At 43.6% G+C, this 22796-nt stretch overlaps 1 protein-coding gene across 1 annotated transcript; it reads left to right on the top strand.

The window, feature by feature from the left end:
* Positions 1-928: 928 nt before the first annotated feature.
* LOC128886170 (acetylcholine receptor subunit alpha-like 1) lies at positions 929-22147 on the top strand. The gene is made up of 3 exons (XM_054140815.1): positions 929-1105; positions 10342-11391; positions 21825-22147. The coding sequence occupies exons 1-3, from the start codon at positions 953-955 to the stop codon at positions 22026-22028; spliced, it is 1407 nt and encodes a 468-aa protein (XP_053996790.1). The 5' UTR covers positions 929-952; the 3' UTR covers positions 22029-22147.
* Positions 22148-22796: the final 649 nt, after the last annotated feature.

The following is a 22796-nucleotide window of genomic DNA, read 5'->3' as shown; positions in this document are numbered from 1 at the left end:
ATTAGAAATCCAGCCGCATTATCCTGGCGAGTTTATTCCTCTAGAGCTCTGTTTTCTCTTCCTCCACCCCTTCCCACCCTCGCACCCATCACTCGCATTATCTAGAGCGTGCGCTTTCGTGCTTACCTCTATTGTTTATTTCGAGGATTTTCTTATCTCTTGTCCTGGGCGTCGTGTTGCACTTCGACGCGCCACTGAACTTTCTTTCAAACCTCTACTTCGCGTTCCCACGGATTAGCGAGCGGAGGAACTTGAGTACTGCATTCGGTGAAGGAATTTTTAAGCGTTTACGCGATTCCTCGATGATAATCACTTCGATACGAAAAGGTAGACTGGTGCTATGATAACAGATTTTCGTGATATTATTCATTGCAGGAACATGTAGAATATTCCAGAGAAATAGAAATTCTTCTATTTCTTGTTTTGTTGCTGATCATAACACTTTTTCTGATAGACGATTATGTACTAGATTCGTATTGTAAGTCTTTAATTTTATATGATATAATTAGGTATCAGAGTAATTAATTTTTTCCATAGTGGTCCAAAAAAAATTTCTTGATCATTATTATTCAGAATCTCACAGTTATATAAATTTGATATCTCGTGATAGCGACTCTGAACTTTGTACAAAAGCATTGAGTCACTATAGTAACAGTCTGAATTCCCAACGCTCGTTTAATTAATCCTTCATTTACCAATAAAGCATTTTAAATTAAATGCTCATTGAAAGAAAAGATAATGTTTCACAACCCCCCATTAATTATTCATGATTAAAGCGCCTAGTATTTCAGCTCCCGAGTGATTAATATAGTATTTATTAATTAATAAAGCGAAACGTCGCGTTCCACGTTGGAATTATTCGCAGCCAACGGCGGAATAAATTGAGGAAACATGAATGAGGTTGGACATCAATTTTGTTTTCAGCGCCGACGGTAACTACGAGGTGACCATTATGACCAAGGCGATTTTGCACCATACCGGGAAGGTCGTGTGGAAACCGCCAGCGATCTATAAATCATTCTGCGAGATCGACGTGGAGTACTTTCCCTTTGACGAGCAGACCTGCTTCATGAAGTTTGGTTCGTGGACTTACGACGGATACACGGTGAGTAACAAGATTTACCTAACAATCTACCGGCATTTCTACGGTGATTAATCATCATCAAGATGTTCGCCACCGTGAGACATTTAGGGTGGAAGCATGGTTCACCGTACTTGGTTCACCGTAAGAACTTCGATTATTAGACAGTTCAAACGTTAGACACGTGTAGCTGTTAATTGTTCGACGGGGAAGCAATTAGAGCTTCCTTCGGGGTGAAACGAGTTTCTTGCTAGGGAAAAATTTGCTTAGAATTTTGTTATGAATTTTGTTTTTCAATATCTCATCGTTATTACTTGGAGACATTTTCGATTTATAATATCAAGTAGAGCTTCAATATCTTTATTCATTGCCTCCATTTTATCAGTTTTATGCTTTCCGTTACTCTATCCATATAAAGGTATTAAAGTCTCGGGAAAATGAATACGATTTAACCCGCCATGCATAGCAATTTCAGTTCTGCATAAATTTCAAACTTACAAAACCAAGTAAATATTACGAACTTACGAAAGTTACCGCGTTGAAGTGTTTGTAAAATTGTATTAGCGAAAATCGATCGTTTCTCGAACCCAGGATGGTCATCCATCTTCGTGGTTCGTACTTTCTTTTGGATGGCGATAAGGAAACCCCTTCAACGCCACGACAGACTTATCAACGTTCGCACGAGTCGCGTTTCAAAGAAATACACTGGCCCAGATATCGCAATTCCTCTCTCAAAAATTGAAAATCCTGATTCCTAGTATTTTTTAACTGACGAATAGTAGAGAATTTTAACCAATTTTTCACATATAGTATAGTATATTCAATGATTATTCTTTATTCGTTTCAACCTTGTCTTTGCATCTTCTTTGGTGACATTTCAAAATAGATAATCTAATAATTTCATTTTTGCCAAGCAAAAAGCCTTTATACATTAAATCCCATCAATAATATAACTTTTTCGTCATTTCCATTTGAAGATTTACTGCAGAAATTAACGTTAAACATATTTACGCAACTTAACTTTTGCGTTAACACCTGTCGCATCGATCCCATCGGTCAACAATTCGGACCCCAAAAAAATAAACAACCACAGAAATGATTTACTATCTGTAACTTCACTCTGTAATCCTACATTAATCGAAACGAAAACACTCAATTTTCACCGACGAGCCTCGAAAAATTTGTTTTTTTACTCCCCGTGACCTGTAAACTCGTGTTTGTGGACACGAATACATACATTTTTCAGAAGAATTTTTATCTTCGTTGTCCAAACGACGCGACACCCGCTCACGCTGTAAAATCGAACAACCCTTTGAGCATTCCATCGTCCAACGAATGGAGTTCTCGTTTTGTATTAAACATTTCACGCGCAAATTTTTACGTCTTGCGCACTGTGTAAAACTGGCATCCATCTTCGGGAACGTAAAACTTTACGCCGAATAAAAGTGTTATTCGCGTTGTTCCGTCGTTGTGTACCTTCGTTTTCGCGAAATCAATATGGAACCCGTGAAAACATTCCGTTACAGGGGACGGGCGGCCAGTTTAACAAAGCGTTACGCGGTTTTTATGTTACTTTTATCGCGTACAGCGAGCAATCGATTCTGGATTGGCTGCTACAGTGTCATGAATGTTGGCGAAGGTTTTTCAGGTGAAACCACTGTGATATTTCGTCGAACCGTAATATTTTTAATTACCGATTTAAATGTACATATTTTACTTGATTATCGTGCCGTATGTCTTAGGAACACAGTGCAGTATTTAAATAACTTTGAAAGTATTTTGATTGATTATCACGTTGTATGCAATTGGAAATGCAAGATAATAGAAATGAATAATAAATAGTCTAATTATAGAAATCCAGAAATGATAGGAAACTAAGAATAGACAACATTTTTTTAGCATTTGCTGAAAGCTTTGTCGAGTTTTTTTTTTTTTTGCTTAAACTTAAAGTGAACTTAAAGCGAAAGTAACAAGAAAATAATTTGTAAATAATTGAAAATATTGATCAAAGAAAATTGTGTCTACGTTTTACGTTCTTTGTTCAACGAACGAGTGTGTTCCTCCCTTGGAAAACTTCCAAGAACCAAGTCACGAAAAGGGAAGTTTTTCTTGGTCATCCCCTGCCTCTCTGGAGACGGTGAATTTTCGAAAACGGCAAATTTGGAGTAAATTTACGACGCGAATCGGCGTTGTTCTTCGTTTGAATACTAATTAGACAGCCCAGAGCTCTGCTCGGGGCGGGAAAATTTCGAGTCCATGAGAGACTGTTTGCGGTAGAGATTAGGCGCGCGCTGTAATCTCCAAGTCAGAACTTAGAAAAACTTTGGCTGACTAACGACGTGGTAAACTCGGTCACGTGACGTACTTACTGATCTTGAAGATCTCGCTAAAGAACATTTTTTTTGTCCGTTAATAGCTTTTTCTTTAAACTCGTATAGGTCGAGTCTAGAACCTCAATTTACTGTCACACAATTGCCACAATTTCGATTAGTTTCCCGTCATTAACCCTTTGAGTGCGAAGGTTGATTGCGACGAATCAATTTTTAAAAAATATCAGCTTATAAGGGATGATGAGACGAAACTCTTGTATATTTACAGTTTATTCATAGGATACTTTGTTTCGAAAATAAACATCGATTTTTATCTCTGAAACTAAACGTCGTACGAATAAACTGTAAATATAAGAAAAGTTTCGTTTTGTTATTCTCTATAAGCTGATATTTTTTTTGAATTCACACCCCTACGCCTCTTAGAATTTCGAGCAAAAATCACCCCGCGGTTAAAGGGTTAATTTGTCATTCGACACCTCAAAAGCTGGATTCAGGATATTTTTGCGACGAAGGCGCGAATGTAGGATGCAACGATTTTTCTCGATATTTCGCCCCCACACGTGTCGATCGCACGTCAAGTGACGCGCTCGAATCGACAGGTGCATTTTCTGCTGGCCAAAAAACTCATTGACTGGAATATGAATGAGTCGGTATCGGACCTTGTAAAATTCTCGGCCAAACTGCAGGGATTGCTTTAACTTCTCACGCCGCGTCTGAACTACATATTTATTACGTTAGAAGTTACGCTGACGGTTCCGTTCAGTCCTGGTTTCAACATTTTTCTTTTACAAATGTTTACGATAATGACAGGAACACAAGCAAGAAAAATATTTATAATCTGCATAGAAAAATGAAAATTTGCTATTGCCAAAATTGGCATGAAATGAACATCAAATTGCGGTCGTGTCGCAGTTGCAGTTTCTGTTCTAGAATGAACCCATTGCGTGGAATATGAATGAGTCGGTGGCAGGTCTCATAGAATTCTCGGCCAAACTACCCTAGCGCGAGGAAAATGTTGCTTTAACTTTCCGTGCCGCGTCTAAACTATTTATTACGTTAGAAGTTACGTCGACAGTTCTATTCCCCGATGTTTTTCTTTCATTCCCTTCCGTCCGCGGCGCGGCTGACTCCCTGGGGCATCAGGATTCTAAAGCATTCGAACGCTATACGTTGCCACGTTCCATAGAATAATTCATATAGCTGCAGCGCCGCCGCCAATCTTCGATGAATTACTTAACCGGCCGCCGTTCTTTCGCTGTGTTGCACGCGATGAGAATATTTTCTATCGACGGCTGAGCGTGTTTTCGCGACACGTTATATATTCATACGCGTCTGGCACGGTTTCGTCGCGATAGTCACGATAACCGTTCGATCGGGTACTCAACGTGATTAAATTTCCAATCGTGTTCTTCCCCCGCTCGATGAAAACGATTTCCACCGATCCGAAGTGTTTGAAGCCGACACGAACGGATTTCAGATCCCCAGAAAAATTTGACAACTTCCCATCGACGGTTTCCTAATCTCCGTCGTGAAATGTTGCGGGAAAAATCACGATAGGACGACGTCCGTGCGACTTGACCATATATTTTACTCTGTCAGTGTGAGTGGTTAATATAGAACTCTAGTTGGTCGACGAATTTATCAATTTGTATTACCTGCGGAGAGAGCTGATTTAGCGACAGAGTGTTCTGCATTATCGAGCGATCAGAATACGGTATTGACTGCGTTCCTTTGCTATGCTACTTCACCTAAAGAAATTTGAATTTGATTCAGCTCCTTCCCTTAACTCAGCTTGAGTGCTCCGTCTTTAATGTAGTTAATTCCGTCGATAAAACTCGATAATGTAGAGCCCTAGGTGGACCATGAATTTATCGACAATGCCTCCTGCATTATTTGCAGCGCAGTCTAATTTATCGGTAGATAACCCAGAGATGATACATTGAACCCATATAAAGTTGTTGAATTGTGAAACACGAATCTCGAAAAGACAGTAACGTGATGCAAGGTGTCGCGACAGTTCAATTATTATTTCTCTCTGAGTATTTCTCGAAAGGGTGAGTTCTACTCTTCATTAGTAAATGTCGCGAGTTAGTTTCCAACTCTGATTCATCTCTCGGCACTATTCATCCGCTGTCAGGCATCAGCCAGCGTCGTACCCGATCCCAGCGACCGTCTACAAGACAGCAGAGATATCTGATACCCCGCATGAAACGCGAGATTCACGAGAAGCCTCGGGACAATGGATCATTAAAGACGTTCGTAGAATGGAATCCGTTTTCTCTATGGTAGAACGGAGCTCCTTCGATACCGTAGAAAGTTCAGAGACACGGTTCACGCCAGGAACGCCTTTCGATTCACTTTTGTCTCTTCCAAGCGATCGACTGCTCGTAGTCTCTGAATTCTCGCCGAGATTCGCGCATTTCATCAGCACTGTTGATACTGACAAAAGACTTTGTCGTTTAGCTTCTATCGAAAAGTGTCGTTGGAAAGTTATGAAATCCCCTCTCCGCCACGCCAGGAAGATGTGCACGAGGCCGTCGATCGCGGAGATTGACTCCCCATCGCTTCTTCTCTTCCACCTCGAAACGAGCGTTCACGCTTGGCTGAAAGGAAACACCAACCAGCGCGATTTTTCGAATCCTTCACTTCGTCGGTCTCCTTACGCGAACTTCCATCCAAGAATATCGTTGGCGTTTGAGTATCTCCCGATACGAGGTAAACCGTACTAACAGACGTCGATAAAACGCCAGCTTTGATAGATTCCATTCGAAAGAGGCTGCTGAAAGCCCTTTTCCGTTCGCGTTCTATCGAAGGCTTCTAACATGCAGAATTCTAGAGAATCCTAGCCGATCTTAAGTAGTCTGGGTCGGAAATTTCAATCCAAGCCTAGAGAGTTTTTGTCGTAAATGGTAGCAAGCATCTTGAAAGAAAATTCTAATAATCGACTCCATTTAGCAGTCTTCGATCGATTTATTTGTGCTTTTAGTGGTCTTTCGACATCTCTCAGCCTAAAACCGGCTACATTTCTCTCGCGAGAAATATTTCATGCTGTTGGTCACCACTATAGACGTATAATCTCTCCACACTGTCGGAACTCCCATGGCAGGCATCGACAAAACGTCACGATTCATCGGCGCCGTTTTTGAAGAGTCTTCTCGCTTTGCCAACGCCCCTCTCCCTCCCCGGACATTGATGAAACTTTTCCCCAGCAGTATGACGGATGTGTGTGTTTCGGTCCCTTGTTTTTCCTTCGATTCCCTGCTCGCCTGATCGCCCACGTTTCCATAAATCGATGGATTCGTGTCCAACGAAACGAAACGACCGTGTCTCGAAATTACTGATTGGAATTTCTGGTGTTTGTATTCTCTCCATATTTATTCAAATCTAACGAATTCGCACTTATTTTTAGATTTTTTTCATATTTTGAGTGATACATGTAGGATGACGAGTCTTACCGATTGAGTGACCTACATTGTCAGCTGAGTTGTTACCTTACCAATAGAACGATCTGCATTGCCTGCAGAATAGTTTGCCTTATCGACAGAGTGTTCTGCATTGCCGAGTTTAATCTACAGAATATTAAGTTACCAACATTTTTCATTCGTGATTAAGTACCACCAGATTCCAGAACAACTTTTCGTAGCATAAGGTGTCAGCCATTTTTGACCGAGGCTAGAATCGATTACCGATATTCCCAGTCGTCGGCAACAAGCCCCGAGAAGGGAAAAATAATTCCACTCCAGATGGAAGATCACGACGGTTACTAGCCCATCGAAATCCTCTTCCATGGTTTCCTTTCGGAGACCAGATGACCGCTCGGACCTTTCCAACGACGGACAGATTTATCCTGCCCCGACAAATTCACCTGTCCATGGATTTCAGAGGCGAGCAGCCGTTGCTGGAATAAATCCCACGTCTGGAACGATAAACCGTTCCCTGTTCCCGACGGTAGCGACCATTTTCTCCAAACTCCCCAGCTCTTTCCGCGTTTCAATTCTGTCGTCGCGTTGACATCGAGTCCCCCCTTCGCCGACCCCGAACCCGCGCAATCTGTTTGCTCGGGGAAGAAACCGTCGCGGTTTGTTTCTACCTTCTCTGGCTCCCCGAGTCGACTGAATTGTTGATGATGCTCGGAACGTACCCTGGCGAACCTGACGACAGAGCCGCTAAAAGATCCTAGGGATTCTGGATGAAATATTACGTGGACATGGATCACTGATTCGCGAGGTACACGAGAATCCTTTTACTTAGGCTGAATAAAACAATCGACGATTCGAAGCTGCCTCGGAGGAGCTTGCTGGCTTACCTAATACATCACGGGTCGAAGATAAATAGTAGATGGGCGACATTTTCATTTAGCACGGTTGGTTTGAATCTTCTATTTTGGGGTGTTCATTCTTGGATTACATGGTTACATGGCATACCGTTGGTAATGTAGTACATTTGATCGGTAATGTAGAATCTTAGTCGACGAATCTATCAGCAGAGGGTTCTACATTAGCAGCAGAGCAATCTGCTTTATCGCTCGACTGTTCTACATTAACGACTCTTATCGATAGAGGACACTTTCTACCCTACTCTATAGATACAGCTTATAGCATTAATTATTACCATGAAATAATTGAAATTCACAAAGAGATAATAATGCCTCGACCAGTTATCATAGTATCCGTCTCTCAGATAAATGTCAGATGTCAACGCCTAGACATACAGAATTGGAATTCAGCGGATGACTTTGCTAGGTCGTTACGTACATCCAGAGGAATATCACGGATATCAGGGGTGGGAGGATCCTGTTCCGGAGGTCCTTACTTTGTGTCGTTATTTTCGTTCCAATCGCGGTCTCTGGCACGATCGAGCTCGTTACTCACTTTTCCTGGGCGATTCTCTCGACAAAGGAAGTGTACAGGACATCGAGTAGAAGAGCTCGACCTACTTCGACATATCGATGGCATCGTTTTCGTTATTTCCTCCAAGACGGTCAATCGTGGTTCAACAAGTTCTCCCGGAAGACGGGGGATAATCATCGAGATGCTTCTTCTCGTTCCCCACGGTGACGTCAGCTGCCACGAGTGGCGTTTATCGTTTTCGCAAGACTGGCCTTTGTTGGATCGTTGGTATCACGTAATATCCAAAACGACCATTAATATCTGTGGACAATCGTCGAGCAAGATCGATATCTTCTCTAAGAATGATACGTGATGTATTTAAATTATTTTTCATTTACCCAACGATTTTAAGTGATCGAAGTATTCGTGTCAGGACGTGTACATGAATGTTGTCTGGATTCTTCGTCGAGCATTTCAATTACTGATGGCAAATGAGCCCTCGACGCCATGGCAAGAAAATTGGCTGTGTAGACACTGTAATGATGATGGATGTTTCGCAGTATCTGTGACATCGGACAGTGGTCCGAGGGATCTACAAGTAGCCCTTTGTATCCTGTCAGGCTTATTGTTTCTACTAACAGCTGGGAGCAACTCGCATCCTCTGCTATCTAGCAAACACCATCTGATGTATGTCTATATCCAGTTATTCGACCTAGAAGCTGCTCGATTTAAATTACAGTCTAAGCGTACAATTGCAGAGACAATATATGAATACTTTAAAAGTATTCCATATTCGTTTATTATAAATCCCGCTACTAGTGTACTATAAATACCAAAGAGATTATCAATAGGGTGATGGACTTTGTCAGTCTCGCCCACTACAGTATCTAGGTTCACGTTGTCCGAACGTAGAAGTTTAGTTGCTCGAAACGTGAGAAAGGAACATAAAGACCAGACAGACAAAATGAAGAAACGAAGGAAAGGGCTGCGGTTAACGTGGCCGGCGATCCCCTCACGAACCTATCGAAAGATCTTCTTAGAAGTGGTCCAGAGAGGATCAAGGAGCATCTTGCGAGTGGTGGAAGTTCGATGGGAGGGAGATTTGGCTCCACTCTCCGGAGTTTATTCTCGTTCCCAGATTCGACCGGTTCCAGAGAGCTGGCTACCTATCCCGCCACCCATTAGAGGTATCCAATTTCTTCCGTTCGTTCGCTTCAACCATCTTTCTGACTTTTTTTCGTTTTCTCCGACCCTCACCAATTTTTTTTTTTTTTTTTTTTTTTTTTTTACCAATTAGATAAACCTGGAAAAGAGTGAAATGTAATAGACGGGGTTTCGCAAAGTCAAGCTTAGGAAGTTTTCTAACAGCCTAGGGAGCGTAAAATAATATTTATAGTGTGATAAAATACTCCTGGGATAAGTAGTGATAGTGGTTCTAGGGTCGCAAGGTTGGTAACGTAGTGGACTCTATAGGAAAGGCTCGATAATGTAGAACACTTCGTCGATAAAGCAGTAGACTCTGTTGGAATACTAAAAATAGTACAACGAAGCTATTAGATTAGCTAAAAAATATTTAAACATGAATAATAACAGCGAGCAAAATACTAAAATCAAGACAAATGTTTCCATTGAAAAATGATTTAACCCAAGATTGACGAGTTATAGTTCTTTCTTAACAGAAGTAATTAAAATGTCCTGCGATTAATTCCCAACGAGGAACCGTCCTTCGCAGGTATTTTATTTTTGGCCGAAGGATCCCTCATTTCCCAGTTACGCGACGTCTTCTGAAAGACCCTCATTATTCATCACCCTCTCTCCCTTTGTCTCCGTTTAACTCTCAGGCACGTAGACGCGCAAAGATACACGTAACCCTCTGTCATGCGACTCCTTCCGCGTAATGCTCCTTATCAGGGACCTCAATTAGACGGTACGCCGTGATAATCTTTGAACGAACCTTCCTGGAGAAAGAAACCGTTCTCCGCTTACCAGATTATCTTAATAACGGCGCTATATTAAATATTCGATAATATGATAAAACACTCGTATCGCGCGTTTCTTTTGAATCCTCGATTAACAAAAGATTCGTTAAATTTGTCCGCAGGTCGACCTGAGGCACCTGCTTCAGACCGAGGAGTCGAACCGCATCGACGTCGGCATCGACCTGACCGACTACTACATTTCCGTCGAGTGGGACATCATAAAAGTGCCTGCCGTGAGGAACGAGGCGTTCTACATATGCTGCGAGGAGCCCTACCCGGATATCGTGTTCAATATCACTCTGCGCCGCAAGACCCTCTTCTATACGGTGAATCTGATCATACCGTGCGTGGGCATATCTTTCCTCTCGGTGTTGGTGTTCTACTTGCCCAGTGACAGCGGTGAGAAGGTCTCGCTGTCGATCTCGATACTCCTGTCGTTGACGGTGTTCTTCCTGCTGCTGGCCGAGATCATACCGCCCACGTCGTTGACGGTGCCGTTGCTTGGCAAGTACCTACTGTTCACGATGGTACTGGTCACCCTGTCCGTGGTGGTGACGATCGCCGTTCTGAACGTGAACTTTCGCTCGCCTGTCACCCATCGTATGTCCAACTGGGTGAGGGTGGTGTTCATACAAGTGTTGCCGCGGTTCCTCTTCATCGAGAGACCGAACAAGGACGACGACGACGAGGACGAGGACGACGGTAGAAACGGCGGCGTCGGTGTCGTCGGCGTGAACGGCGACGGCGATCCGATCGACGACGAAGACGATGACGACGACGACGACATCGAGGCGACCAACGGGAAACAGAACGAGGGCATGCTCACCGATGTGTTCCATGTACAAGAGACTGATAAGTACGACGCGTACTACGGCAAGAGGTTCAGCGGAGAGTACGAGATACCCGCGCACGGGCTGCCACCCTCCGCGACCAGGTACGACCGTGGAGCCGTGGCCACGGTTGGGCCCGTTGCGCCATGCTTCGAGGAGCCGCTACCCTCGCTGCCACTGCCCGGGGCTGACGACGACCTCTTCGGACCGGCCAGCCCCGCTTACGTCCACGAGGACGTCAGCCCCACCTTCGAGAAGCCGTTGGTTCGCGAGATCGAGAAGACCGTCGACGACGCCAGGTTCATCGCTCAGCACGCCAAGAACAAGGACAAGTTCGAGAGCGTGAGTACTACTTCCATACGTATCTAGGCTTCTGTAAGGTCCTCTTCTAACGGTAGGAATGTTGACGCAATGCACCTGCAAACTAGGAACCTTGTTGCTCTTGAGTTTTTCTAGTGCAACCTCGTTTTACGTCTTAACATTGTTCATTATCCTGTTAGGATTGTTCATTTTTGCTGGAAATTCTAAGAGGCGTAGAGGTGTGAATTTAAAAAAAAGTATCAGCTTATAGAGAATAACAAAACGAAACTTTTCTCGTATTTACAGTTTATTCGTATGACGTTTCAGAGACAAAAATTAACAACTTACGAGACTTTTCCCCTGAAATTTAATTTTTCCAACGAACTTCTAACTTTTCAACGTATATTTTCAAAACTATGCATCCCGTGGATAAACTGTAAATATGTAAAAGTTTCATCGCATCATCCCTTATAAGCTGATATGTTTTAAAGATCGATTTAACGAACACAAACATTTCTCGAGTTAAACGTTAGACACTATTTCCTTTCTCTATACATCAAAGTTGAATGAAATTTGAATTTTCAATCTCCACCGCCATCTATTTATTATCGTGTAATTTTCTCCTCGTCCTGCAAGTGTTATCCGTAATCGTCATCAACAACCGATGCCCCGAGTTGGAAAAGTAGAACGACGCAAATAATAAAAGCACGCTCGTTCGTGTTCGCCGTGAGAGTATCAAACGTATTGATCACGAAGGCTGATCGAAAGAACGCTCTTTAATCTATAGGAGTAATCCCGCGTCATGGAATCGGTAATGGACCGGTGCGAATCACGGCAAATCGACCCGGAGCTAGCTGTGATTACCAGCCACGGCCTAGCCCGGGTCAGCGAAAGCAAATTATAACGAATCAGCCACGGCAGTCCTGATTCAAAACCCGATAGGGTAGCAGCGGTAGTATCGGATCGTATTAATCAGCCGTAAGCGCCTCAGAATCCGATTGCTGTTAATAGCTTCGTTTCCGATTGTCCGACGCCATTCGATTTCGACGATTCCTTCGATGGAATGAACCGTGCAAGAAGTCCTGCGGGTTAATAGGCGAAACGAGATTCAATCTGCCCTCTTCTTAATCGAGACAACGCACAAGCGGAGAACTAATTGTCGCGGTACCATTCACTGATCGGATATTTACTACTGAAGAAGGTACGAGAAGAGACGTGCTTCGGGTGAGAATAACGTTTGTACGAATTAAAAGTGTCAACGTATTGAATTATAAACAAACGAGCGGCCATTACTCGGATTTTCTGTTGGAATGTCCACTCTTACAAGACATTCGTAAGATTTTTAGAGAAATATTGATCTCCAGATATTTACAAATGAAAAATGTCCAATGCGCTTTTGTTTATTCATTTCTACGAATCCTTAGTTTCAAGGACACCGTCTCAGATAGAAAAATTCTCCTATTTCCAGTCATATTTCGACCGTTCCACAAAGGAACTAATTTTTGCCAAGCATCTTACGTCTTCAAAAAACACGAAGCCTGCTAGTGACGACCTCAGAAACAGCATCGTTCTTCTCCAACCTACCACAAAGATGTTAAAGCGATCCTTAACGGATCACATTTCGCCTCGAGAGCAAACTTGTCCAACCCATTTATTCCTATCGTGAAAGGTAGACGAGCTGCTCGGATGATGACTTCCAAATGCCTAGCTTACCACGTGTAACGCATCCATACGTGCTCCGTACGAAGACAGACGGTTCAGGTACGCCGATATCGTGCACGGTATCGACAGGGTTTGTCGTAATCCCCGCGAGCGGGCGCGTCAAGTATCCTCTATCGAATTACGTTCACCTCTCTCCCGTTTCGTGGAATCAATTCTGGTTACCGTGGCGCGGTGTGCCGACGTCGAGAGCCAACCATAACCGATCGTTACCATCGTTCCAGTCATTTTCCATTTGGACTCCCCTCGAAATCGGTCCGCGTGCCGCAGATGCCAACGAGCGTCCCGCGGCGTTCGCGTCGAAAGTGCGCTAACGTTCCGTGACAAGAGTTTTAATTAAAATCGTGATTTCCTGGCTGGCTCGCGGAACTTGAATGAGAGAGGAAGAGAGAAAGAATAGGGAGCCAGTTGGCCAGCGTCGGCGCTCGCGAGAGCTCGTCGCCGAAGGAAAAAGAATGTCTACACGCGGTGGGCGATGAAGACAAAAGGACGGTGAGTTCTTTGAAGACGGTGGCAGCCTGGTTAGCGTATTATTAGTTGGGCAAACTACCCCTTTAACGTCGCCCGGCACGCTCCTGCATCGCGTTCCGCCGTGAATAGACGAGTTAATCAGCTCAGCTCCACGCTTTGACTTCGCGCAAAGACCTGCTCTGGCCCTAACGCCAGAAGACGAGTGTCCTGATAAGCTGGCCAGAGGTCGCGATCGTTCACCACCAATCTTCGCGACGCTTGAGTTGTAGGGCCGTCGACTACGCGAACAAATCACCGGACTGTCTGGTCAGGTTCGGGATTTTCCACTTTGGCGGAACACTGGTAGGCTTTTCCACTTTGAACACTGGTCAAGACAAGAAGTCGTGAAGAAATATTGAAATATAATTTTCAATTTCTTCTGGGTGACATTGCCATTGGAAGCTATCCAAGCTCAAGCAAACAGACACAGTCCACTCTTCGTCGTTGAATGAAAATAATGAATCACTTGTCTCGACCGATTGTCAATTATTGGCTCTCTAGACTGCCCAAGAAACTGCCGGACAACCTCTCGACAACTCACAAGAAACTCTTGTCTTCTTGTAACTAAGATTGTCCACGTCGTACAAGAAACTCTACAATCTCCAACATCTCAAGAAACCATTATATACTCTCACAAGAACCACAATTCCTTCCAAATGAAATCCACGAAGAGCTAAGCTAAATTCCTCGCATTAAACGTATCCACTTTGTCTGACTAATCACGAGGCTATTCCACCGGAGAAATAAACTCCAACCCCCGTCCGCATCGATTAAAAAGCACTACCACGGCGTGGATTCCCGTCAACAGCGTCCTCGCCCTGGTATTCGGAGTGAACGGTAACAAAGTTTTAACGACGGATAAGCTCGCCGAAATTCCCCAAAAATTACAAGCGTATCGTACACGCTACGCGCGCGTGTTTGCGTCAAAGTTTCCCGCATCGGGCGACTTCGTCGCAAAGTTCAGCTTCGAAGAGGTAAAACTCCGGGAATTGGTTCAGACGTTGACGTCCTTCCCCGTCCAGGGAATTTCGAAGTTGAGACACTCGTCCGGGCCAGCCGTAAATTCGAACGAATTTATGCTTCCCATTTCATATTCGCACTGGAACGAGCGGCGTGGCACACTTCTGTCGAGTAACTCGTGTATCGAGTTTACCCGTGTTCGAGCTGGGAGAAATCCTCGCTCTCCCTTCGAGGGGACAATATTCGAAGCAAGCCAGGTTTGATGGCCTTGGGAAAAGAGAATTTTTCACGTGCGCCTTTGCATCTCGAACAATTTGGAGACAATATTTTATTTATTTTATGACTTTATTCGTTGTAAAACAGAAAGACGGATGTACAAATTGAATACCTGAGAAGAGAAAGCAGGGTGCAAAGGTGAGATTCAACAAACTGATGCTTCGCAATGGAATCTTAGAAACTTAAGTATAACTTGGAAATACGAAGTGTTACCGAAGACAAGATAACTTCTAGGTTAAGAGAAACGTAATTCCAAGGAGCCCACAAGGAGTACACAAGGAGTACACAAGTAGGGTGATCCAGTTTCCACGAAAGAGGCATCCTCGAGCAGTGGCATCTTGTTTAGGATCGAGAGGAGGATCGCAGTACGTGGAAAGGAGGGATAGCTGATAATCAACGCGGAGAATTTCGAGGGCTTTAATTGCAACTCACGTAAAATCCTCCCAGCACGAAAGCATACAGGGGATCCAAGATCGAGTAGTTTCAAGAATCAGACTGCTTAATTCTCCCTCGGAAGCTTCCTTGCACACCGCTAGATCGCTTCCTTTTGGGATACTTCAAACTTCCTTCATGTCGCGAATGAGATTCCTCCACCCAGTTTTCAATCGTCTCGGTTGCGATTGAACTCGATCGAAAAAAAATCGTGGCATCGAATCGAAACGCGCCCGACTTTGCAGGTGGTTCGATGGCGCTGGAGATTAACAAATTTGTCGACGCAACGGGTGGCACACCTGCTTCCCGGAAGTTTGGAGCTCACCGACTGACCGTCGGTCCATGAAATCCGCTCCAAACACTCGTTCTGTGGCGTTTAAACGGATCACGAAACAGTTAATTTCGCGACAGTTTGCGGTCCAGCTACGCGCGCGGACGGAAACTACCGTCTCGTTTTAATCTCTTTAGAGGGAGACGTGTGTCCGACACAGTTGAGTATTGTCGGTTGAGTGTTGTTGCGTGGGCGTGTAGGTCCTTCGAGACGTGACGCTATCAGTTGTGGAACTGATGGACGTGCAGGAATTCAAATTAATAGATTCAAAGTTAGATATGGAAGGCCAGAGAGGTAGAGTTAACGAGTCAGAAAATACATGAAATATATATTTAAAAAATAGATACACAATCGGGCCCATAAGTATTCGTGCCTTCTGTGCTTATTGAAGAGCCTAAATTAAACGAATGGTTTGATGTTTTCAAATGAAATTTTGTTTTTGATTTTTGAGACGAATTCATCGAATACATGGCCATTCAAGGTTCAATCATCCATGCATAGAAAATACGAGTATTTATGAAACTGACTTTAAACATATTTTAAGAAATATATTTATATTAATATAGGGTTTCTATTTAACAAAAAAGCAACAGAAGTTTCCTAGCGATACCATAATGACTTTGCCAAAAAGGCAAAAACACGGGCTGTCCATATTTTTTTTTATAATACTTAAAGGTATGCCTCACATATTAATTTGAATAGCACGAGAATAAGTGGCACGAACTTTGACCCAATGCAGTAACTTCCCAGTATCGGGCCATTCTTTCCCAACCCTTTAAACAGCGAAATACAGTTGGTGCTTTCAGCGACGCAGGACGCGCATAGTGGCGTAGACGCTGGGTCACATTTGGCAGCGAGCGGAATTTCGCCGCAGTGCGTTCCCAGGCCAGACAGTTCGCGTCGATAATTCATGGGCACTGCCGCGACTTGCCGCGTCCCTGATCACCGAACCTCCACCGGAGTTTCGCTCCTCCAAGGCAACCGGAAGTCCCTGGTTGACGCGGCCAGCGCGCGGAAATCGCGGCATCTCCGGGATCGCTACTCGAGAGATCCCCGAGCTGGATAGATCGAATTTGGCTGCGGCCCGCCTTGGCTCCGCTCGAACGTAGATTCCACGGCAGATACACCGAAGACCTAGGCGGATTGGCTCTGGATTTTATTCAGACTGAACAATCAGAACTTTGGCTCTTAACGAAGTTAAGAGAGGGGAAACGTTGCTGTGGAATAAAATTCGACTGCACTCGGGGTTAGATCTCTGAGTTTTTACATTTCTGGGCGATTTGGAGCGATCTGGGTCCAGAAAGCCTAGGAATTTTATACAGAGTTGCGTGGGTGATTTGAAGGTTTGACTTGCTTCGTGCCTTAAGGGTGATTGATAGGAATTTGGGAAATTTTATACAGGATTTTTATATATGAGATGGAGAAATTCAGGTTTCGGTTTCGAACAACAAACTGATGATTTAGACTCCATCTAATTTTGTGTGGATTACATTATACTTGAACTTCATAAAAGTTGCCAATATTGAACAGAGGAAGTAATTGACGAACTAGAGAAAATACGTCACGAAGGATCTAGGAATATAAGAAGCAATCGTGTAGAAAATAACCTTAGGCAACGGAGAAGCCCGAGACATACTTGAGAATAAAATATTAATCTTGTCGCCCAAAAGTTAAGGTTAAAGGAGAAGCCATAATTACCAGTCAAGATTTAATCAGACATAAATTACTGCTTAAAAGGATTCCTATATTAAAAGCTCATTTTTTTTACGAACGACAAGCCCTATAGCATGTAGTACATAGTCGGAAAAGACACGGAATATTCGGATGGGATACTTGATTTCGTTCCATCCCTTTAGCTAGCAATTCTTTTCGCGTTCGCGATTAAATTACAATGTGCAATTATTTCGACTGCACCGAGAGTGTCCGTGGCTGAACATTTTTTCCATATAATAGCGCTGTCCATAAAAATTGCTGTCTGTGAAAAAGTGATCGATTAAATTTCAGCCGCAGGAAGCAACGGGGGTGAGAGCGAGAGAGAAAGAGCGCGAGCGAGAGAGAAATAGCCGGTCGCGTTTTCAACGCGCCAGCATTGATAGCACCCTTTTTACGCTCGAGTTTCATAAAACACGTCCGTAATATCGGAAAAAGTGGAACGTAGAGTGTAATAATAGCGCCGTTACTTCTAAGGGTCGCCCGTTAAAACAAAAACGATATTCTCCGACACTTTCTGGAGACACCAGCCTTCGCCTGGCCGAATTATCATATTTTCGGCTGTCGAAGTTTCGGGGACGAACTTCCCTCGCGCTGGCCAAGTAACTATAAAGTGTGCTAAAAACTACATTGGAGTTTGCAACTACTGGCCCTCCCTCTGGTTCCTCGCTATGGGAAAACAGCGACTCGAACTTCCGTCAGCCGGTCGTTTTCTGACGAAGTTCGTCGTCAAAATAGCTGCTCGAGACGATCGGTAACTTTCGCGTTCCGCCGCGACGCTGAAGCGTCACTACGTCATCCACGAAGCATCTAAATTTACGACTGGACGATGTGGGGAGGGTGGTCTGAACGATGTCAAAAAGGGTTGAATGGAGAAGACACGTTTTTTTAGTAACTTATGCGGTCGATGTTGAAGGTTTACCTTGATGTTATATGATTGATGTTGATGTTATAATGATTCGATGACGAGGAGTTTGTTAGGTTTTGATATTTGACTTTTGTCACAGAGGCACTCGTAGGAATTTTTATCTAATCGAATGAGTAGACAGGGGATGTTTATGCAAATTTACATTTTCACGGATACAGAAATGAAAGTATATTTTAGTTTCTAAACGGTACAACATGTATATTATTGTTGATATTTTATATACTTTTGCATTTATGAACATTCGCAGTCTACAAATGAGACTGTTCTTCTGTGCTCAAGAGCATCGATTTTCAAATTCAATCTTCGATTAATGTTGTATTCTCAAGTGTGCCCTCACGTTGTTTCGTTGTCTAAGAATTTTTTCTAGATGATTGCAAATTATATTCCTAGATCCTCCGTGACATATTTCGTCTAGCTCGTCGCCATATTAATCGAAATAAAACAGGAATTGTAATTCTTCTAACAGATGCACTCATAAAATTCCTGATCACGACTGCCCACTATGCCATTAAAAATAAGGACTCCGATAAAGGACCAGGTCTAAGAATACTCTCTCAAGTACATCGATCCACCCTCTCATTCAATCATGCCCACCTCGATCAAACTCTATCCAACGATCTCGAAAAGTTCGGAAACACGGCTAGCAAGAAGGAAGCACGGATAGCCGCCAGAATAAAGATCTCGATCCGAGGAGAATCTCCGCTGACGGAACAGATCTCTTGGACCCTTTGGCGCCGCGGCTGCTCGTACGAAATACTAAAACAGTCCTCAGGCAGGAAGTGGCGCTGCGGGAAGAAGAGAATCATGGGACGTCGAGCTCTCGAGTGCACGGTTCGCCGCGTTGGCAAACGTTGAAACTGAGATTCGGATTTTGATTCCTTGCCTCTGCTTTCGAAATCAGGCGACGTTCTTCCGGGTAATCCGGTTTCGGGATTTAATCGAGCCAGGACGATGTCTGGATATAAATTTGGGGGATGGAATCACGGCGGGATTATGGCAGAGGAAATATTTTGAAAAACATAGTACTGTGTTTCGTTTTGCCAAGACATCATTGAATTGTAATATAAAATTGAAAAGAACAGTCAGATTTAATGGCTTCTATTTCGTTGGCAATTCAAGCTAACATTATATTAGTTTGGGAAACAAATATATTTATTCTCTTCAACCGCCTAAATTATAATATATGCAGGGACATCTGTTTCGTTAGTAACTAAAATTATATTAGATTGAGCAATGTCTAGAAATATTTTTAATGTTTTCAACCCCCTAGATTATCGACGCAGAATTGTATTTCCTTTTAATTAATGTTCAAGTATTCTCTGTGCTTTAATGGTAGCAGAAATGATGGCAGTAGTCGCGATTTCTTCGTGGAGGCGAACAGCCAGAAGACGAACTGGGTTTTATGAGTGAAGTATGGTCCTCGAACGTTGCAACACACCCGCAGGGGGCTTTCTTCGCCCGTTGGTGGATTGGCCGGGTGCCAGAGTAGGGTGTCAGGAAGGTGTTGGTGAGAAGGCCTCGGCCGTCGTGATCCTGGATTAAGCAAACTTTTTTCGATCATCCTGGTGCATTTTTGCCAACTGTCTGCCTCTCTGACCGGGGTCGGGGGCGTTGGAATAATTTAGTAAGGTCGCAATTCTTCTAGTGGTATAATTCGTGGAGCCTCTTTGGGTGAGTGCGGATAGAATGGGTTTATTTAAAAGTTATAGTTACATTTAGACAGATTAACTCTTGGATTTCTTCATATAAATTATTTTTTAACAAATGTATAGGGTGTGACAACTAATGGTTGATTGAAATATTCTCTCGAGACTCTCATGATGCTTAACATGTAAAACATCGTTTTACACTTGTCCAAAAAATTCATAATTAAATGCTTTTGACCTTCTCGTTACTATTTTCGAACGTAATTTTTGATTGCGTATATTCAGACTAGTATTTCCTAAACTGTCTAGCTTCGCGTTCTCATAAATAATAGCCATCGCCACAGAAATTAAAAATTAAAAATATAGGTAAAAATTCTACACGATTCTCAAACGTATATTTCTTGTATTTCTTTTGTCTCGATGGTCTGGAATATCAGTGCCATCTGAACTGAAGTCGTTGAATGTGTGGGAGCAGTTGGCAGAATTCGTTACGGGGTCGAAGAAACGCCCAGAGCCTCGTTTATTCGGATAAAGGAGTGGGCGTGCGTGAACGTCGGGTAGAATCGACACGCGAATGGGTTGTACGGAATTGAAAGAGAACGATATTCCATGCACCGTTCCCGTGGAAGTATCATAAAAGTATTGGGTGTCTGTTTTATCGTCCACTTCCTCCCTTGTCGCAGAGAGAATCGAATAGAGTCAATACACCCTCGAGATGACGGATCAGTTGTCTCTCTCGGCTGTTCCCCAAAGAACTAGGGCGGCGCTCCATACCGGGTGAACAATAAAATGCCGTTATTCAGACACTACTAAACTTAGTAAGATTATAATAAAATCCATTGCAGGCGATTTAGTGAATTAATGAATTTTTTGGTGAGGTAACAAAATGTTCTTTATTCAGCTTAGTAATTTGTTAAGTTTATTATCATTTTAGTAACGAACTCAGTAATTTAATGTTGTTAATAAATTCATAAGAATGTATTATACGATCAAAATCGATTAGAAATAAATTAGTGAGCTGAATATTCTTGTACTCCGATACTGGTATTTACAGAATTTATTAATCTATCAAATTCTATCCAAAAAAAGTCACTCGTCCCTTTAATTAGGAGATGACTTCACATTTCTTACTAATCATACAGCCACTATGATTAGTTTTTAGGTGCCTCTAAATGAAAATACTAGTATCTGGAAGAAAAAAATTCGAATTGGTTCAGTCAGACTGGAAATAGAGTTAGGTTTTGTCATTCACCCGGTATGTGGCAAGGGTCCTCGATTGGAACTCCGTAGATAGAACTCGCCTTTTAGCTAGGTACATAAAACAACCGGGAGCACGTATGATGTATCCGCCCCGACCGCTGAGTAGATGATACTTTGCTTCGACGAGGGAGAACAACTTCTGGAAAAATGTTTCTCATTCCGGCAACAGGATAAGACTGGCAGAATGTGTGCTCGGGTAAACGCGAGGGTTCGCGATCGGTCCATCGGAGGGAATATTGTATTTATGGGAGGGCTAAATCATTCGCAGGCATCCTTCGCCATTTTCCTCCTTCTACTCTTTAGATACTTGTACGTAAAGGGAGAATTTTCAAGAATTCGATACACCGTTTCGTTTTACCACGAGTGAATTATAGTATAAGGCTGTGGAGGAAGTCTTTAAGGAAATTCGAGTTTAATAATAACTGCAGGGAGATGGACGCAACTTCAATTGTGTTGCTAATTCGAGCAGAGCTAAATTTATATTAGTTTACAGATCGCATACGTGTATAGCACTTTCGATCTCCTAGATTGTCTATTTAGGTACAGTAGGACGATGAAAACGAAAATACTTGAATTTAATCGTGACACATACCAACTGCGTAACAGGGTTCATTGATCCTCAGCCCCGAAAATGTATAGAATTTTAAGGCTTCCTACGTACCGTAAATCGAACTAACACTAATCGACCGATTTGTGTTCGCAGGTGGAGGAGGACTGGAAATACGTCGCGATGGTGCTCGACCGGATCTTCCTCTGGATATTCACAGTAGCCTGCGTGGTCGGCACGGTGTTGATCATCCTTCAGGCGCCGAGTCTCTACGACACGACGAAGCCGATCGACATCAAGTACAGCAAGATCGCGAAGAAGAAGATGATGCTGATGAACATGGGCCCCGAGGAGGACTAGTCGACGATCCCGCGCGGTCCTGCGCCGCGTTCGCAGCGGCAGCTGCCACCGCGTCGTCGTCGACGTCGTCGTCCGCGTCGTCGTCGTCGGCGTCGTCGTCGGCGTCGTCGTCGTCGTCGTCGCACGGCGGACCCCGCTCATCATCGAAACTGCCGATTTTCGCGTCGACGTGGAAGTGGACCCTCTCTCGATCGCTGCTGCCAAAGATGAGAGTCCATCGGAGGCTCGCTCTATGGAGAACCAAATGATTAACGAAATGGCGTAGAAACGAACTCAAGTTCAGAGTTGTGCTCTGGCCGAAAGAAACGAAGGATTCGTGTTATTCGTAACGGGTGGCTTGGTTCGTTCACACTCGACGAATCACGGTGTATCCGCGTGTATATCCGTGGCCGTGGATCTTTCCCTCTCCGAACTATATGATCAGAGATCCCACGTGGATCTCGATCCTCGAACTCTTCGAGAGAGGGTGGACGCCGCGCGGTAGAGAGAAAACGTGAGAATGTATGTTTTGTGTGTGCGTGCGTGTGAGTGAGAAACAGTGGCTGAACGGTGCGAATGGGAGCGAAAGTGGGGGGGAAGCCAGGCTGAATGAGAAAGAAGGGGTGGGCGTGGAAAGGGCAAGAGGGGGGAGAAAAAGTGCCAAATACGCGAAACACACGCGCAACGTATTTTTGTAAATCTGGTTTCATACGTAAGGCTAGAGTCGTGCGGCGAGACGTCGAACTGCCCGAACTGCCGATTTTATATAAGAAGACGTTTACACACGCA

The sequence above is a fragment of the Hylaeus anthracinus genome, unplaced genomic scaffold (genome assembly GCF_026225885.1).
Source record: "Hylaeus anthracinus isolate JK02 unplaced genomic scaffold, UHH_iyHylAnth1.0_haploid 11982, whole genome shotgun sequence".
Classification (NCBI taxonomy): domain Eukaryota; kingdom Metazoa; phylum Arthropoda; class Insecta; order Hymenoptera; family Colletidae; genus Hylaeus; species Hylaeus anthracinus.
Note: the sequence above shows the minus strand (reverse complement) of the source record. Positions and strands in the feature narration are given on the sequence as shown.